At 56.5% G+C, this 18584-nt stretch overlaps 1 protein-coding gene across 1 annotated transcript in view; it reads left to right on the top strand.

The window, feature by feature from the left end:
- Positions 1-6588: 6588 nt before the first annotated feature.
- Positions 6589-18584, top strand: part of RXRB (retinoid X receptor beta) — a 56344-nt gene continuing 44348 nt past the window's right edge. Inside the window, 4 exon segments of the mRNA XM_038742188.1 lie at positions 6589-6967; positions 8214-8299; positions 8302-8487; positions 11643-11799. Coding sequence (XP_038598116.1) covers positions 6589-6967; positions 8214-8299; positions 8302-8487; positions 11643-11799 — 808 coding nt within the window.

Raw genomic sequence — 18584 nt, 5'->3', positions numbered from 1 at the left:
GGCCTCGTTCCGCCCTTTACCAAGATGGCGGCGCGCGGCCTTTCCGCGCATGCGCGCGGAGGCGGAGCCCGCGGCTGTGCCAAGATGTTGGCCGGCCGCCTTCTGCGCTTGCGCCTGGAGAAGACGGCGCCAGACTACCAACATGGCGGCGGGCGGCCTTCTGCGCATGCGCCTGGAGAAGAAGGCGCCAGACTACCAAGATGGCGGCGGGCGGCCTTCTGCGCATGCGCCTGGAGAAGACGGAGCCACACTGGCAAGATGGCGGCGAGCGGCCTTCTGCGCATGCGCTTGGAGAAGACGGAGCTAGACTACCAAGATGGCGGCGAGCGGCCTTCTGCGCATGCGCTTGGAGAAGACGGAGCAAGACTACCAAGACGGCGGCGGGCGGCCTTCTGCGCATGCGCTTGGAGAAGACGGAGCAAGACTACCAAGACGGCGGCGGGCGGCCTTCTGCGCATGCGCTTGGAGAAGACGGAGCCACACTGGCAAGATGGCGGCGGGTGGCCTTCTGCGCATGCGCATAGAGAAGACGGAGCCAGACTACCAAGATGGCGACGCTTGGGTGGGGGGGGGGTGGAGCCCGGCCCTACCAAGATGGCGGCGAGAGGCGTCCGCGCCTCTTTACCAGGATGGCGGCGGGCCGCCTTCTGCACATGCGCGTGGAGATGGAGGGCGGCTCTTTACCAAGATGGCGGGGGCGCTGCCGTATGCGCATGCGCGTGGAGGAGGAGTCAGGCTTTTCCCGGGTTCTTTGCACGCAGCCACGCTGCTTATCAATCAATCAATCAATCAATCAGTCGTATTTATTGAGCGCTTACTGTGTGCAGAGCACTGGACTAAGCGCTTGGGAAGGACAAGTTGGCAACATATAGAGACAATCAATCGTATTTATTGAGCGCTTACCGTGTGCAGAGCACTGGACTAAGCGCTTGGGAAGTACAAATCGGCAACATCTAGAGACAGTCCCTGCCGAACAGCGGGCTCACAGTTTAAAAGGGGGAGACGGAGAACAAAACCAAACATACTAACAAAATAAAATAAGTGATCATCATCAATCGTATTTATTGAGCGCTTACTATCGTTGTCCACTAGCGGACTTGACATGACTGACTCCATTTTGTGTATGCTGACAGTAACACTCCATTTTGTGCAGGCCGTGAGAACAACTTCTTTTTTTTGTATTTTATGCAAGGCTCAGCAACAGATGTCTTCAAGGCCAGTAACACCTATCTAGGCAAGGCCGTAGGGCAGATAACAACAACCGGCACAAGGCAGTGAAAACAGAGAATAATTAGAATTTATAGCATCCTGTCGGTCCTAATTGGATTCCTGAAATTCCCAGGTGCTCCGCTCCCATGTTGCTGTAACTTAATGAAAGACACAGTGAGAATGGGATCGGGGCCGCTTGTCACTCGTCCCTCTCCCGGGAGGCGAACGGGCAAGTAGCCACTTTCCTTCTTTACTGCTTTATCTGAACTCACGTCTCCGAGTCATTTTTCCTATCTGCGTCACCACCCTGGGTACAAGAACCCTGCGGCCGATTTACACCGATTAACCTCTTTTGCACCCTACTTGTCGATAACAATATATTTGCACGGAGGGAGATATGTATATGTTTTTAATTGACGTATTTGTTGGTGTACATTAAAGTCTGCCTCCCGCACTGGACTGAGAGCCTGTCATAGGAAGGGGTCGTGTCTCGTGGCTCAGTGGAAAGAGACCGGGCATTGGAGGCCGAGGTCATGGGTTCGAATCCCCACCTTGCCAATTGTCAGCTGAGTGACTTTGGGCGAGTCACTTCCCTCCTCCGGGCCTCAGTTCCCTCATCTGTAAAATGGGGATGAAGACCGTGAGCCCCCACCCCCTTGGGGCTGATCACCTTGTAACCTCCCCTGTGCTCAGAATAGTGTTTTCTTTTAGACTGTGAGCCCACTGTTGGGTAGGGGCCGTCTCTGTTGGAACTTGGACTTCCTAAGCGCTTAGTACAGTGCTCTGCACACAGTAAGAGCTCAATAAATACGATTGATTGATTGATTGATTGTTGTTGGATCGTCCTCTCCCAAGCGCTCAGCATAGCGCTCCACACCACAGTCAGTGCTCAATAATGGATGGATGAATGAATGGATGGATGAATGAATGAATGAATGAATGAGCCCACTGTTGGGTAGGGACTGTCTCTATATGTTGCCAAGTTGTACTTCCCAAGCGCTTAGTACAGTGTTCTGCACACAGCGCTCAATAAATACGATTGATGAATGAATGAATGAATGAATGAAAGAATGAATGAATGCCGCCCCTCTTCCCCCGCCCGCTCTCGTTCTTTCCGAGCCCAGGCCGCCGCCCGCGCATGCGCATCGCGGCGGCGGGCACCGACTCCATCTTGGTATGGGGAAACTTTCGGGTCCCAGACCTTTACCAAGATGGCGCCGCGCGTCCTCCATTCACCCCCTCCTTCGAGGGGCCAGGCCGCCGTCAGCGCATGCGCACGTGGCGGCGGGGCTCGACTCCATTTTGGTGCGGAGACTGGGAAAAGCCACTGGGGTTCCCCGTCCTTTACCAAGATGGCGTCCCCCATTTCCCGGTTACACCCTTTGCGCATGCGCATCGAGGCGGCTGGGTCCGACTCCATCTTGGTGCAGGGATCAGGAATGAACCATTGTGTCCCCGTCATTCATTGATTCAGTCGTATTTATTGAGGGCTTACTGTGTGCAGAGCACTGTACTAAGCGCTTGGGAAGTCCAAGTTGGCTACATATAGAGACGGTCCCTACCCAACAGCGGGTTCACAGTCTAGTCCTTTACCAAGATGGCGGCGCCCTTTGGGGGGGCGCGGCCGCCTTCGGCGCATGCGCATCGAGGCGGTTGGGTCCGACTCCATCTTGGTGCGGGGCCCGGGAACGCAACGTGTCCCCGTCCTTTAGCAAGATGGCGGGGCGCGGCCTCCATTTATCCCCCCGCCCCCTACACGCACGCCCTTTGAGAGGCGTGGCCGCCGTCGGCGCATGCGCATCGAGGCGGCGGACTTTGTGTGCGTGTGTGTGTGTGTGTGTGTGTGTGTGTGTGTGTGTGTGTCCTGACAGAGAATAGGCGTGGCTCAGTGGAAAGAGCCCGGGCTTTGGAGTCAGAGGTCATGGGTTCGAATCCCGCCTCCGCCCCATGTCTGCTGTGTGACCTTGGGCGAGTCACTTCACTTCTCTGAGCCTCAGTGACCGCCTCTGTAAAATGAGGATTAAGACTGTGAGCCCCACGTGGGACAACTTGATCCCATTGTGTCCCCCCAGCGCTTAGAACAGTGCTTTGCACATAGTAAGCGCTTAACACGTGCCATCATTATTATTATTATTATAGTAAGCGCTTAACAAATGCCATCATCATCATCATTATTATTATTATTATTATTACTATTATCCGACCCATTGTGTCCCCTTCCTTTACCAAGATGGCGGCTCGTGGCTTCTACGCCCCCCCCACGAACACCCTTTGAGACGGGGGGGGGGGGGTGTGTGTGGGGGGGGGGGGGGGGGTGTATCCTGACTCCATCTTGGTACGGGGAGCGGTAACGACCCATTGTGTACCCTTCCTTTACCAAGATGGCGGCCCGTGGCCTCCATGCCCCCAGGAACGCCCTTTGAGAGGCGGGGCCGCCGTCGGCGCATGCGCATCGAGGCAGCGCCTGGGGGTGTGCGCGTGCGTATCGAGGCAGCGGGAGTTGTGCGCGCATGCGCATCGAGGCGGCGGGGTTGCGCGCGCATGCGCATTGAGGGGGAGGGGGAGGGGAGGGGTGTGTGCGCGTGCGCGTGCGCATCGAGGCGGCGTGGGTGTGCGCGCGCATGCGCATCGAGGCGGTGGGGGGGGGTGTGTGCGTGCGCATGCGCATCGAGGCGGCGGGGGTGCGTGCGCGTGCGCGTCCTGACTCTATATCGGTGCGGGGACAGGGAGTGGCCCATTAGAGAATAATAATAGTAATAATGATGGCATTTATTAAGCGCTTACTATGTGCAAAGCACTGTTCTAAGCGCTGAGCACAGTTGCTCAGTGGAAAGAGCGCGGGCTTAGGAGTCAGAGGTCATGGGTTCGAATCCCACCTCTGCCACGTGTCTGTTGTGTGACCTTGGGCCAGTCACTTCACTTCTCTGAGCCTCGGTGACCTCATCTGTAAAATGGGGATTCATCCAGTCATTCAATCGTATTTATCGAGCGCCTACCGTGTGCAGAGCACTGGACAAAGCGCTTGGGAAGTCCAATTTGGCAACATAATAATAATAATAATAATGATGGCATTTGTTAAGCGCTTACTACGCGCAAAGCACTGTTCTAAGCGCTGGGGGGGGGGGTTACAAGGTGATCAGGTTGTCCCACGTGGGGCTCACAGTCTTAATCCTCATTTTACAGATGAGGGAACTGAGGCTCAGAGAAGTGATGTGACTTCCCCAAGGTCACACAGCAGACAAGTGGCGGAGCCCGGATTCATCTTGAGACGGTCCCTACCCAACTGCGGGCTCACAGCCTAGAAGGGGGAGACACAGAACAAAACAAAACATATTAACCAAATAAAATCAATAGAATAAATATGTGCAAATAAAGTAGAGTAATGACAATAAATAATAATAATTATATATTATATACTATAATGCATTATAATAATTCCTCTACCCCTCGTCCCCCTCTCCATCCCCCCCGTCTTACCTCCTCCCCTTCCCCACAGCACCGGTATATATGTATATATGTTTGCACATATTTATTAATCTATTCATTTCACTTGTACATATCTATTCTCTTTATTTTATTTTGTTTATATGTTTGGTTTTGTTCTGACTAGACTGTGGCCCCTTCTAGACTGTGAGCCCACTGTTGGGTAGGGACCATCTCTCATCAATCGTATTTATTGAGCGCTTACTATGTGCAGAGCATTGTACTGTCTCTATATGTTGCCAACTTGGACTTCCCAAGCGCTTAGTCCGGTGCTCTGCACACGGTAAGCGCTCAATAAATACGATTGATTGATAAGTATAAAAAATTAATAAGTTTGTCCCACGTGGGGCAAACTGATCACCTTGTATCCCCCTCAGCGCTTAGAACAGAGCTCTGCACATAGTAAGCGCTTAACAAACAACAATAGTAATAATAATGATGGCATTTATTAAACGCTTACTCTGTGCAAAGCACTGTTCTAAGCGCTGGGGAGGTTACAAGGTGATCAGGTTGTCCCACGGGGGGCTCACAGTCTTCATCTAGTGCAGCGTGAGAAGCAGCGTGGCTCAGCGGAAAGAGCCCGGACTTTGGAGTCAGAGGTCGTGGGTTCAAATCCCGGCTCCGCCAATGGTCAGCTGGGTGACTTTGGGCAAGTCACTTCACTTCTCCGGGCCTCAGTTAACCTCATCTGTAAAATGGGGATTAAAACTGTGAGCCCCCACCGTGGGACAACGTGATCAGCTTGTAACCTTCCCAGTGCTTGGAACAGTGCTTTGCACAGAGTAAGCGCTTAATAAATACTATTATTATTATTATTATTATTCATCCCCATTTTCCAGCTGGGGGAACGGAGGCCCGGAGAAGTGGAGTGACTCGCCCAAAGTCACCCGGCTGACAGTTGGCGGAGCTGGGATTTGAACCCACGACCTCTGACTCCAAAGCCCGGGCTCTTTACATACTTTACATACCATACTTCATGCTGCTGCCCAGATTATCTTTCTCCAGAAACGCTCTGGACATATTACTCCCCTCCTCAAAAACCTCCAGTGGCTACCAATCATTCTGCGCATCAGGCAGAAACTCCTCACCCTGGGCTTCAAGGCTGTCCATCACCTCGCCCCCTGCTACCTCACCTCCCTTCTGTCCTTCTCCAGCCCAGCCCGCGCCCTCCGCTCCTCCGCCGCTGATCTCCTCACTGTACCTCGTTCTCGCCTGTCCCGCCATCGACCCCCGGCCCACGTCCTCCCCCGGGCCTGGAATGCCCCCAATCCCTCTGCCCCTCCGCCAAGCTCGCTCTCTTCCTCCCTTCAAGGCCCTGCTGAGAGCTCACCTCCTCCAGGAGGCCTTCCCAGACTGAGCCCCTTCCTTCCTCTCCCCCTCGTCCCCCTCTCCATCCCCCCATCTTACCTCCTTCCCTTCCCCACAGCACCTGTATATATGGATATATGGTTGTACATATTTATTACTCTATTTATTTATTTATTTATTTATCTTACTTGTACATTTCTATCCTATTTATTTTATTTTGTCGGTGTGTTTGGTTCTGTTCTCTGTCTCCCCCTTTTAGACTGTGAGCCCACTGTTGGGTAGGGACTGTCTCTATGTGTTGCCAATTTGTACTTCCCAAGCGCTTAGTACAGTGCTCTGCACTGTAAATACGATTTAAATACGATTTAAATACGATTGATTGATTGATTGATTTACAGTGAGCCACGCTCCTTCCCAAATGCCATCATCATTATTATTCATTCATTCATTCAATCAATCGTATTTATTGAACGATATTACTGTTATTGCCCAAATGCCATCATCATTATTATTCATTCATTCATTCATTCATTCAATCAATCGTATTTATTGAACAGTATATCATTGGGCCCCCCTTTCTTTACCAATATGGCGGCTCCTGGCCTTCACGCCCGCCCTTTGAGGGACGAGGCCGCCGTCGGCGCATGCGCGTGGAGGCGACGCCCCCCCCCCGACCCCATCTTGGTGCGGGGACCGCCGGCCCCGCCCTTTACCAAGATGGCGCCGGCCTCGTCCTGTTTCCCCCCTCCATTTCCGGTCGCGCGCCATCTTGGAAACGGGCAGGCCGAAGCCAACTTCCGCCCGGAGCGAGGGGCTTTGACGGCGGCCGGGCCTTGGGGGTGGGCCTCCCTGCCGCGGTGCATTGTGGGCCGGGCCCCGGTGTCGGCGGGAGGAGGACGCGGCGTCCGCCCCCCCCCCCCCCCGCCGAACCCCGGAACCGGAAGCGGAACCGGAAGCGGAAGCGGGGGTGGGGCGGGGGGAGGGGGAGGGGGAGGAGCGGGCCGGGCCGGGCCGGGCCGGGATGGGCGACAGCGGGAGGGGTGAGTGGGGGGGAGGGGGGGTTGGGCCGCCGGGCCCCGTTGACCTTTGACCCCCCGGTGGCGGTGGTGGTGGGGCGGGGGGGGTCATGCGAGTCACGTGTCCGCTCTGTCTGTCCCCATCTCCCCCCATCCCCCCACCTTCCCTCCCCATCTCCCCCATCCCCCCTTTTCCCTCCCCACATTCCCCCATTTTCCCCCATCTCTCCCCACCCCCCCTTTTCCCTCCCCCACCTCCCCGCATCCCCCCTTTTCCTCCCCACCCCCCCTTTTCCCTCCCTCACCTCCCCGCATCCCCCCCTTTTCCTCCCCCACCCCCCTTTTTCCCCCCTCACCTCCCCCATCCCCCCTTTTCCTCCCTATCCCCTCTTTTTCCTTCCTCACCTCCCCACGTCCCCCCCTTTTCCTCCCACCTCTTCTTATCCCTCCCTCACCTCCCCCATCCCCCTTTTTTCTCCCTATTCCCTCTTTTTCCTTCCTCACCTCCCCGCATCCCCGCCTTTTCCCTCCCTCACCTCCCCACATCCCCCCCTTTTCCTCCCCATCCCCTTTTCCCTCCCGCACCTCCCACATTTCCTCTTTTCCCTCCCTCCCATCTCCCCGTCTCCCCCTTCCCCCTCCCCATCTCCCCACCCCCATCTCCTCCCATCCCCCACCCCCCCCTTTTCCCTCCCCATCTCCCCAAATCCCCCCCTTCCCCCACCTCCTCAAATCCCCCCTTTTCCCCTCTCCCATCTCCCCACCTCATCTCCTCCCATCCCTCCCCTTTGCCCCTCCCCATCCCCCCTGTTCCCCCCATTCCCCCTTTTTCCTCCCCATCCGCCATCCTCCGTCTTCCCTCTCCCATCATCTCCCCCAATCCCCCCTTTTCCCCCTCCATCTCCCCACCCCCATCTTCTCCTGTCTCCCTTTCTCCCTCTCCCCATCTCCCCCAAATCCACCCATCTACTTCCCCCCCACTTTCCCTCCCCATCCTCCATCTCCCCTCCCCATCTCCTCCCATCCCCCTCTTTTCCCCCATCTCCCCCCTTTCCCCATCCCCCCTTTTCCCTCCCCATCCTCCATCTCCCCTCCCCATCTCCCCCGTCCCCCCGTCTCCCCCGTCGCCCCCATCATCACCGCCCACCCGTCTCGTCTCGTTGCAGATTGCCGCAGCCCAGACAGTTCCTCGCTGAGCTCGTCGCCCCCGGCCTCCGCCTCCGCCCCGGCCTCGGCCTCGGCCTCCTCCGCCTCGGCCTCCTCCGCCTCCTCCGGCGCCCCGGCCCCGGGCCCCGGCCCCCCAGCCTCGGGGCGGGGGGTCCCCCCGTCGGGGTGCCCCCGCTCCCCGGGCCCGGGCCCGGCCATGACCCTGGGCTCCCCGTTCCCGGTGATCAGCTCGTCGCTGGGGTCTCCGGGCCCGCCGCCCCCGCCCCCGCTCCCGCCCGCCTACGGACCCGTCAACAGCCCCCAGGTGAGGACGCCCCCGTCGACCCCTCTAGACTACGTACTGAGCACCGGGAGGCTTTGGGGGAGCGGGCCGGGGGAAGCCGGACTTTGGCTCTCCCGACCCCTGACCCCTCCGTGACCCCCTCGTTCCCTCCTCCGTCTCCCTCTTCCTCCCATCGACCCGTCTAGCCTATTTATTGAGCACCGGGAGGCCTAGGGGCTGGGGAGACCAGAGCTTGGCTCTCCCGCTTCCTCCCATCCTGCCATCTAGCCTATTTATTGAGCACCGGGAGGCTTTGAGGGACCCGGGGGGACCAGAGCTTGGCTCTCCTGACCCCTGACCCCTCCGTGACCCCCTCGTCCCCTCCTCCGTCCCCCCCCCCCCCCACTTTCTCTCATCAACCCGTCTAGCCTATTTATTGAGCACCGGGAGACTTAGAGGGAGCGGGCCGGGAGCCGGAGGAGACCGGACTTTGGCTCTCCTGACCCCTGACCCCTCCATGACCCCCTCGTCCCTTCCTCCCATCGATCCATCTAGCCTATTTATTGAGCACCGAGAGGCTTAGAGGGACCCGGGGGGACCAGAGCTTGGCTCTCCTGACCCCTGACCCCTCCGTGACCTCCTCGTCCCCCCTTCTCCATCCCTCCCACTTCCCCCCATCGACCCATCTAGCCTATTTATTGAGCACCGGGAGGCTTAGAGGGGACCGGACTTTGTCTCCCCCGACCCCTCCGTGACCCCCTCGTCCCCTCCTCCGTCTCCCCCTTCCTCCCATCGACCCATCTGGCCTATTTATTGAGCACCGGGAGGCTTAGAGGGGGCCGGAGGAGACCGGACTTTGTCTCTCCCGACCCCTGACCCCTCTGTGACCCCCTCGCCCCCCCCTCCTCCGTCCCCTCCGCTCCCTCCCATCAAGCCACCTGACGTATTTATTGAGCACCGGGAGGATTCGAGGGACCCAGGGAGGCCAGACTTTGGCTCTCCCGACCCCCGACCCCTCCGTGACCCCTCGTCCCCCTGTCTGTCTCCCTCCGGCTTTCTACCGTCGACCCGTCTTCTAGCCTATTTATTGAGCACCGGGAGACTTGGACCGGGAGAGACCAGAGCTTGCCTTTCCTGACCCCTGATCCCTCCGTGACCTCCTCGTCCCCTTCTCCATCCCCCCCCACTTCCCCCCATCGACCCGTCTAGCCGATTTATTGAGCACCGGGAGGCTTAGAGGGACCCGGGGGGACCAGAGCTTGGCTCTCCTGACCCCTGACCCCTCCGGGACCCCCTCGTCGTCCCCTTCTCCGTCCCTCCCACTTCCCCCCCTCGATCCATCTAGCCTACTTATTGAGCACCGGGAGGCTTAGAGGGGGCCGGGGGAGACCAGACTTTGTCTCTCCCGACCCCCGACCCCTCCGTGACCCCCTCATCCCCTTCTCCATCCCTCCCACATCCCGCCATTGACCCGTCTAGCCGATTTATTGAGCACCAGGAGGCTTAGAGGGACCCGGGGAGACCAGACTTTGTCTCTCCTGACCCCTCCGGGACCTCCTCATCCCCTTCGCCATCCCTCCCACTTCCCCCCATCGACCCATCTAGCCTACTTATTGAGCACTGGGAGGCTTAGAGGGACCCGGGGAGACCAGAGCTTGGCTCTCCTGACCCCTGACCCCTCCGTGACCTCCTCGTCCCCTTCTCCATCCCTCCCACTTCCCCCCATCGACCCATCTAGCCTACTTATTGAGCACCAGGAGGCTTAGAGGGGGCCGGGGGAGACCAGACTTTGTCTCTCCCGACCCCTGACCCCTCCGGGACCTCCTCGTCCCCTTCTCCATCCCTCCCACTTCCCCCCATCGACCCGTCTAGCCTATTTATTGAGCACCAGGAGGCTTAGAGGGACCCGGGGAGACCAAACTTTGTCTCTCCTGGCCCCTCCGGGACCTTCTCATCCCCTTCGCCATCCCTCCCACATCCCCCCATCGACCCATCTAGCCGATTTATTGAGCACCAGGAGGCTTAGAGGGACCCGGGGAGACCAGACTTTGTCTCTCCTGACCCCTCCGGGACCTCCTCATCCCCTTCTCCATCCCTCCCACTTCCCCCCATCGACCCGTCTAGCCTACTTATTGAGCACCAAGAGGCTTAGAGGGACCCAGGGGGACCAGACTTTGTCTCTCCTGACCCCTCCGGGACCTCCTCGTCCCCTTCTCCATCCCTCCCACATCCCCCCATCGACCCGTCTAGCCGATTTATTGAGCACCGGGTGGCTTAGAGGGACCCAGGGGGACCAGAGCTTGGCTCTCCTGACCCCTGACCCCTCTGTGACCTCCTCGTCCCCTTCTCCATCCCTCCCACTTCCCCCCATCGATCCATCTAGCCTATTTATTGAGCACCGGGAGGCTTAGAGGGACCCAGGGGGACCAGAGCTTGGCTCCCCTGACCCCTCCGTGACCTCCTCGTCCCCTTCTCCATCCCTCCCACATCCCCCCATCGACCTGTCTAGCCTACTTATTGAGCACCGGGAGGCTTAGAGGGGGCCGGGGGAGACCAGACTTTGTCTCTCCCGACCCCCGACCCCTCCGGGACCCCCTCATCCCCTTCTCCATCCCTCCCACATCCCGCCATTGACCCGTCTAGCCTATTTATTGAGCACCAAGAGGCTTAGAGGGCCCCGGGGGGACCAGACTTTGTCTCTCCCGACCCCCGACCCCTCCGTGACCCCCTCATCCCCTTCTCCATCCCTCCCACATCCCCCCATCGACCCACCTAGCCTACTTATTGAGCACCGGGAGGCTTAGAGGGGGCCGGACTTCGTCCCCCCCCGGCCCCTCCGTGACCCCCTCGTCCCCTCCTCCGTCTCCCCCTCCCTCCCATCGATCCGTCTGGCCTATTTATTGAGCACCGGGAGGCCGGACTTTGGCTCTCCTGACCCCTCCGTCATTATCATTGCTATCTTACTTTATTTTACTCGTACATATTTACTATTCATTTCGTTTCGTTCGTACGTTTCGTTTCCTTGCCCTTCTCGCCCGTGAGCCCGCTGTCGGGGCCGTCTCTAGACGTTGCCGCCTTGTCCTTCCCAAGCGCTCAGCACAGCGCTCCGCGCACAGTAAGCGCTCAATAGATAGGATTGAACGAACGAATGAATATTATTAATGTTTTATCGTTGTTATCATCCCCTCCGGCCGCAGATCAACTCGACGGTGAGCCTGCCGGGCCTGGGCGGAGCGGAGGACGTCAAGCCCGTGCTGGGCGTCCGGGGGCTCCCGTGTCCCCCCGCCGCGGCCGGGCCGCCCGCCGCCGCCGCCGGGAAGCGTCTCTGCGCCATCTGCGGGGACCGCAGCTCAGGTACTCCTCCTCCTCCGTCCCCCTCCTTCCGGGCTACTTGCTGAGCGCCCGGCGGGGCGCCGGGGGGGCCGGGCTCGGGCCGCCGTCCTCGGCCGGGGCCTACGGCGGCGACGGGAAACACGCTCTTCATTCATTCATTCACTCATTCAATCAGCCGGTCAGTCGTCTTTATTGAGCACTTCCGGCGGGCGGAGAGGAGGAGGCGACGGGAAAGGGACACCATTCATTCATTCATTCATTCATTCATTCATTCGGTCGTCTATGTTGAGGGCGTCATGCGTGCAGAGCACTGGGCTGAGCGCTCTGGAGAGGACGCGCCAACAGGAAACGGACTACATTCATTCATTCATTCATTCATTCACTCAATCAGTCGTCTTTATTGAGCACTTCCGGCGGGCGGAGAGGAGGAGGCGACGGGAAAGGGACACCATTCATTCATTCATTCATTCATTCATTCATTCGGTCGTCTATGTTGAGGGCGTCATGCGTGCAGAGCACTGGGCTGAGCGCTCTGGAGAGGACGCGCCAACAGGAAACGGACTACATTCATTCATTCATTCATTCATTCATTCACTCAATCAGTCGTCTTTATTGAGCACTTCCGGCGGGCGGAGAGGAGGAGGCGACAGGAAAGGGACACCATTCATTCATTCATTCATTCATTCATTCGGTCGTCTATGTTGAGGGCATCATGCGTGCAGAGCACTGGGCTGAGCGCTCTGGAGAGGACGCGCCAACAGGAAACGGACTACATTCATTCATTCATTCATTCACTCAATCAGTCGTCTTTATTGAGCACTTCCGGCGGGCAGAGAGGACGAGGCGACGGGAAAGGGACACCATTCATTCATTCAGTCGGCCGTCTATGTTGAGGGCGCCATGCGTGCAGAGCACTGGGCTGAGCGCTCTGGAGAGGACGCGCCAACAGGAAACGGACTACATTCATTCATTCATTCATTCATTCACTCAATCAGTCGTCTTTATTGAGCACTTCCGGCGGGCGGAGAGGAGGAGGCGACAGGAAAGGGACACCATTCATTCATTCATTCATTCATTCATTCGGTCGTCTATGTTGAGGGCGTCATGCGTGCAGAGCACTGGGCTGAGCGCTCTGGAGAGGACGCGCCAACAGGAAACGGACTACATTCATTCATTCATTCATTCATTCATTCACTCAATCAGTCGTCTTTATTGAGCACTTCCGGCGGGCGGAGAGGACGAGGCGACGGGAAAGGGACACCATTCATTCATTCATTCATTCATTCATTCAGTCGTCTATGTTGAGGGCGTCATGCGTGCAGAGCACTGGGCTGAGCGCTCTGGAGAGGACGCGCCAACAGGAAACGGACTACATTCATTCATTCATTCATTCATTCACTCAATCAGTCGTCTTTATTGAGCACTTCCGGCGGGCGGAGAGGACGAGGCGACGGGAAAGGGACACCATTCATTCATTCATTCATTCATTCATTCGGTCGTCTATGTTGAGGGCGTCATGCGTGCAGAGCACTGGGCTGAGCGCTCTGGAGAGGACGCGCCAACAGGAAACGGACTACATTCATTCATTCATTCATTCATTCACTCAATCAGTCGTCTTTATTGAGCACTTCCGGCGGGCGGAGAGGACGAGGCGACGGGAAAGGGACACCATTCATTCATTCATTCATTCATTCATTCATTCAGTCGTCTATGTTGAGGGCGTCATGCGTGCAGAGCACTGGGCTGAGCGCTCTGGAGAGGACGCGCCAACAGGAAACGGACTACATTCATTCATTCATTCATTCATTCATTCACTCAATCAGTCGTCTTTATTGAGCACTTCCGGCGGGCGGAGAGGACGAGGCGACAGGAAAGGGACACCATTCATTCATTCATTCATTCATTCATTCATTCAGTCGTCTATGTTGAGGGCGTCATGCGTGCAGAGCACTGGGCTGAGCGCTCTGGAGAGGACGCGCCAACAGGAAACGGACTACATTCATTCATTCATTCATTCACTCAATCAGTCGTCTTTATTGAGCACTTCCGGCGGGCGGAGAGGACGAGGCGACGGGAAAGGGACACCATTCATTCATTCATTCATTCAGTCGGCCGTCTATGTTGAGGGCGCCATGCGTGCAGAGCACTGGGCTGAGCGCTCCGGAGAGGACGAGCCGACGGGAAACGGACAGCATTCATTCATTCATTCATTCATTCATTCAGTCGTCTATGTTGAGGGCGTCATGCGTGCAGAGCACTGGGCTGAGCGCTCTGGAGAGGACGCGCCAACAGGAAACGGACTACATTCATTCATTCATTCATTCATTCACTCAATCAGTCGTCTTTATTGAGCACTTCTGGCGGGCGGAGAGGACGAGGCGACGGGAAAGGGACACCATTCATTCATTCATTCATTCATTCATTCATTCAGTCGTCTATGTTGAGGGCGTCATGCGTGCAGAGCACTGGGCTGAGCGCTCTGGAGAGGACGCGCCAACAGGAAACGGACTACATTCATTCATTCATTCATTCACTCAATCAGTCGTCTTTATTGAGCACTTCCGGCGGGCGGAGAGGACGAGGCGACGGGAAAGGGACACCATTCATTCATTCATTCAGTCGGCCGTCTATGTTGAGGGCGCCATGCGTGCAGAGCACTGGGCTGAGCGCTCCGGAGAGGACGAGCCGACGGGAAACGGACAGCATTCATTCATTCATTCATTCATTCATTCGGTCGTCTATGTTGAGGGCGTCATGCGTGCAGAGCACTGGGCTGAGCGCTCTGGAGAGGACGCGCCAACAGGAAACGGACTACATTCATTCATTCATTCATTCACTCAATCAGTCGTCTTTATTGAGCACTTCCGGCGGGCGGAGAGGACGAGGCGACGGGAAAGGGACACCATTCATTCATTCATTCAGTCGGCCGTCTATGTTGAGGGCGCCATGCGTGCAGAGCACTGGGCTGAGCGCTCCGGAGAGGACGAGCCGACGGGAAACGGACAGCATTCATTCATTCATTCATTCATTCATTCAGTCGTCTATGTTGAGGGCGTCATGCGTGCAGAGCACTGGGCTGAGCGCTCTGGAGAGGACGCGCCAACAGGAAACGGACTACATTCATTCATTCATTCATTCATTCACTCAATCAGTCGTCTTTATTGAGCACTTCCGGCGGGCGGAGAGGACGAGGCGACGGGAAAGGGACACCATTCATTCATTCATTCATTCATTCATTCAGTCGTCTATGTTGAGGGCGTCATGCGTGCAGAGCACTGGGCTGAGCGCTCTGGAGAGGACGCGCCAACAGGAAACGGACTACATTCATTCATTCATTCATTCACTCAATCAGTCGTCTTTATTGAGCACTTCCGGCGGGCGGAGAGGACGAGGCGACGGGAAAGGGACACCATTCATTCATTCATTCATTCATTCATTCATTCAGTCTATGTTGAGGGCGCCATGCGTGCAGAGCACTGGGCTGAGCGCTCCGGAGAGGACGAGCCGACGGGAAACGGACAGCATTCATTCATTCATTCATTCAGTCGTCTTTATTGAGCGCCTCCGGCGTGCGGAGCGCTGCGCTAAGCGCTCCGGAGAGGATGAGCCAACAGGAAAGGGACAGCATTCATTCATTCATTCAGTCGTCTTTGTCGAGCGCTTCCGGCGTGCGGAGCACTGGGCTAAGCGCTCCGGGGAGGACGAGCTGACGGGAAACGGACGACATTCATTCATTCATTCACTCACTCATTCAGTCGTCTTTATTGAGCGCCTCCGGCGTGCGGAGCGCTGCGCTAAGCGCTCCGGAGAGGATGCACCAACAACAGACAACATTCATTCATTCATTCAGTCGTCTATATTGAACGCTTCTGGCGTGCGGAGCACTGGGCTAAGCGCTCCGGAGAGGACGAGCCAACAGGCACTGGACTTCATTCATTCACTCACTCATTCAGTCGTCTGTATCGAGCACTTCCGGCGTGTGGTGCACTGCGCTAAGCGCTCCGGAGAGGATGCGTCACCAGGAAACTGACAGTATTCATTCATTCATTCACTCATTCAGTCGTCTTTATTGAGCGCCTCCGGCGTGCGGAGCACTGCGCTAAGCGCTCTGGAGAGGACGAACCAACACCAGACAACATTCATTCATTCATTCACTCATTCACTCATTCAGTCGTCTTTATCGAGCACTTCCGGCGTGCGGCGCACTGCGCTAAGCGCTCCGGAGAGGACGCGTCAACAGGAAACATACAGTATTCATTCAGTCAGTCTTTATCAAGCACTTCTGGCATGCGGAGCACTGTGCTAAGCGCTCCGGAGAGGACGAGCCGACGGGAAACGGACAACATTCATTCATTCATTCACTCATTCAGTCGTCTTTATCGAGCGCTTCCGGCGTGCGGAGCACTGGGCCAAGCGCTCTGGAGAGGACGCGCCAACAGGAAGCAGACCATATTCATTCACTCATTTGGTCTTTATCGAGCGCTTCTGGCGTGCGGAGCACTGCGCTAAGTGCTCCAGAGAGGACGCATCAACAGGAAACAGACAGTATTCATTCATTCATTGTCAGTCGTCTTTATCGAGCGCTTCCGGCGTGCGGAGCACTGGGCTAAGCGCTCCGGAGAGGACGCACCAACGGGAAACAGACAGTATTCATTCATTCATTCACTCAGTCAGTCATCTTTATTGAGCACTTCCGGCGTGCGGAGCACTGGGCTAAGCGCTCCGGAGAGGATGAGCCGACGGGAAACGGACAACATTCATTCATTCATTCACTCATTCAGTCGTCTTTATTGAGCGCTTCCGCCGTGCGGAGCGCTGTGCTAAGCGCCCCGGAGAGGTTGCACCAACAGGAAACAGGCAGTATTCATTCATTCATTCATTCATTCAGTCGTCTTTATTGAGCGCCTCCGGCGTGCAGAGCGCTGCGCTAAGCGCTCCGGAGAGGACGAACCAACAACAGACAGCATTCATCCATTCATTCATTCATTCACTCATTCAGTCGTCTTTATCGAGCGCCTCCGGCGTGCGGAGCACTGCACTAAGCGCTCCGGAGAGGACGTGTCGACAAGAAACAGACAGTATTCATTCATTCAGTAAGTCAGTCGTCTTTATCGAGCGCTTCCGGCGTGCAGAGCACTGTGCTAAGCGCTCCGGAGATGACGCGCCAACGGGAAACAGACAGTATTCATTCATTCATTCACTCATTAAGTCATCTTTATTGAGCGCCTCCAGCGTGCGGAGCACTGGGCTAAGCGCTCCGGAGAGGACGAGCCGACGGGAAACAGACAACATTCATTCATTCATTCATTCATTCACTCATTTAGTCATCTATATCGAGCGCTTCCGGTGCGCAGAGCACTGCGCTAAGCGCTCCGGAGAGGATGAGTCAGCACGAAACATACAGTATTCATTCATTCATTCAGTCAGTCGTCTTTATCAAGCGCTTCCGGCGTGCAGAGCACTGGGCTAAGCGCTCCGGAGAGGACGAGCCGACGGGAAACGGACAACATTCATTCATTCATTCACTCATTCAGTCGTCTTTATCGAGTGCCTCCGGCGTGCGGAGCACTGGGCTAAGCGCTCCGGAGAGGACGAACCGACAACAGACAATATTCATTCGTTCATTCAGTCGTCTTTATCGAGTGCTTCCGGCGTGCGGAGCACTGCGCTAAGCGCTCCGGAGAGGACAGGCCAGCAGGAAACAGACAGTATTCATTCATTCATTCAGTCAGTCGTCTTTATTGAGCAGTTCCGCAGTGCGGAGCGCTGCGCTAAGCGCTCCGGAGAGGACGCGCCAACAGGAAACAGACAGTATTCATTCATTCATGCATTCATTCATTCGTCTATATCAAGCGCTTCCGGTGTGCGGAGCACTGCGCTAAGCGCTCCAGAGAGGACGCGCCGACAGGAAACAGTATTCATTCATTCAGTCGTCTATATCGAACACAGTATTCATTCATTCATTATTCAGTCGTCTATATTGAGCGCTTCCGGCGTGCGGAGCACTGCGCTAAGCGCTCCGGAGAGGACGTGCCCACAGGAAACAGTATTCATTCATTCAGTCATCTATATTGAACACAGTATTCATTCATTCATTCAGTCTATATCGAGCGCTTCCGGCGTGCGGAGCACTGCGCTAAGCGCTCCGGAGAGGACGTGCCGACAGGAAACCCAACATTCATTCATTCATTCAGTCGTACTTATTGAGCGCTTCCGGCGTGCGGAGCGCTGCGCTAAGCGCTCCGGAGAGGACGCGCCCACAGGGAACCCAACATTCATTCATTCATTCAGCCGTACTTATTGAGCGCTTCTGGCGTGCGGAGCGCTGCGCTAAGCGCCCCAGAGAGGACGCGCCAACAGGAAACAGATAGTATTCATTCATTCATTCATTCAGTTGTCTATATTGAGCGCTTCCGGCGTGCGGAGCGCTGCGCTGAGCGCTCCGGAGAGGACGCGCTGACGGCAAACACAACATTCATTCATTCAGTCTGTATCGAACACAGTATTCATTCATTCATTCAGTCGTCTATATTGAGCGCTTCCGGCGTGCGGAGCGCTGCGCTAAGCGCTCCGGAGAGGACGCGCCCACAGGAAACACAGTATTCATTCATTCAGTCGTCTATACCGAACACGGTATTCATTCATTCAGTCAGTCAGTCGTCTATAGTGAGCACTTCCGGCATTCGGAGCGCTGCGCTAAGCGCTCCGGAGAGGACGCGCCAACAGGAAACCCAACATTCATTCATTCATTCATTCACTCATTCAGTCGTCTTCACCGAGCGCTTCCGGCGTGCGGAGCACTGCGC

The sequence above is a fragment of the Tachyglossus aculeatus genome, unplaced genomic scaffold (genome assembly GCF_015852505.1).
Source record: "Tachyglossus aculeatus isolate mTacAcu1 unplaced genomic scaffold, mTacAcu1.pri scaffold_101_arrow_ctg1, whole genome shotgun sequence".
Classification (NCBI taxonomy): Eukaryota; Metazoa; Chordata; class Mammalia; order Monotremata; family Tachyglossidae; genus Tachyglossus; species Tachyglossus aculeatus.
Note: the sequence above shows the minus strand (reverse complement) of the source record. Positions and strands in the feature narration are given on the sequence as shown.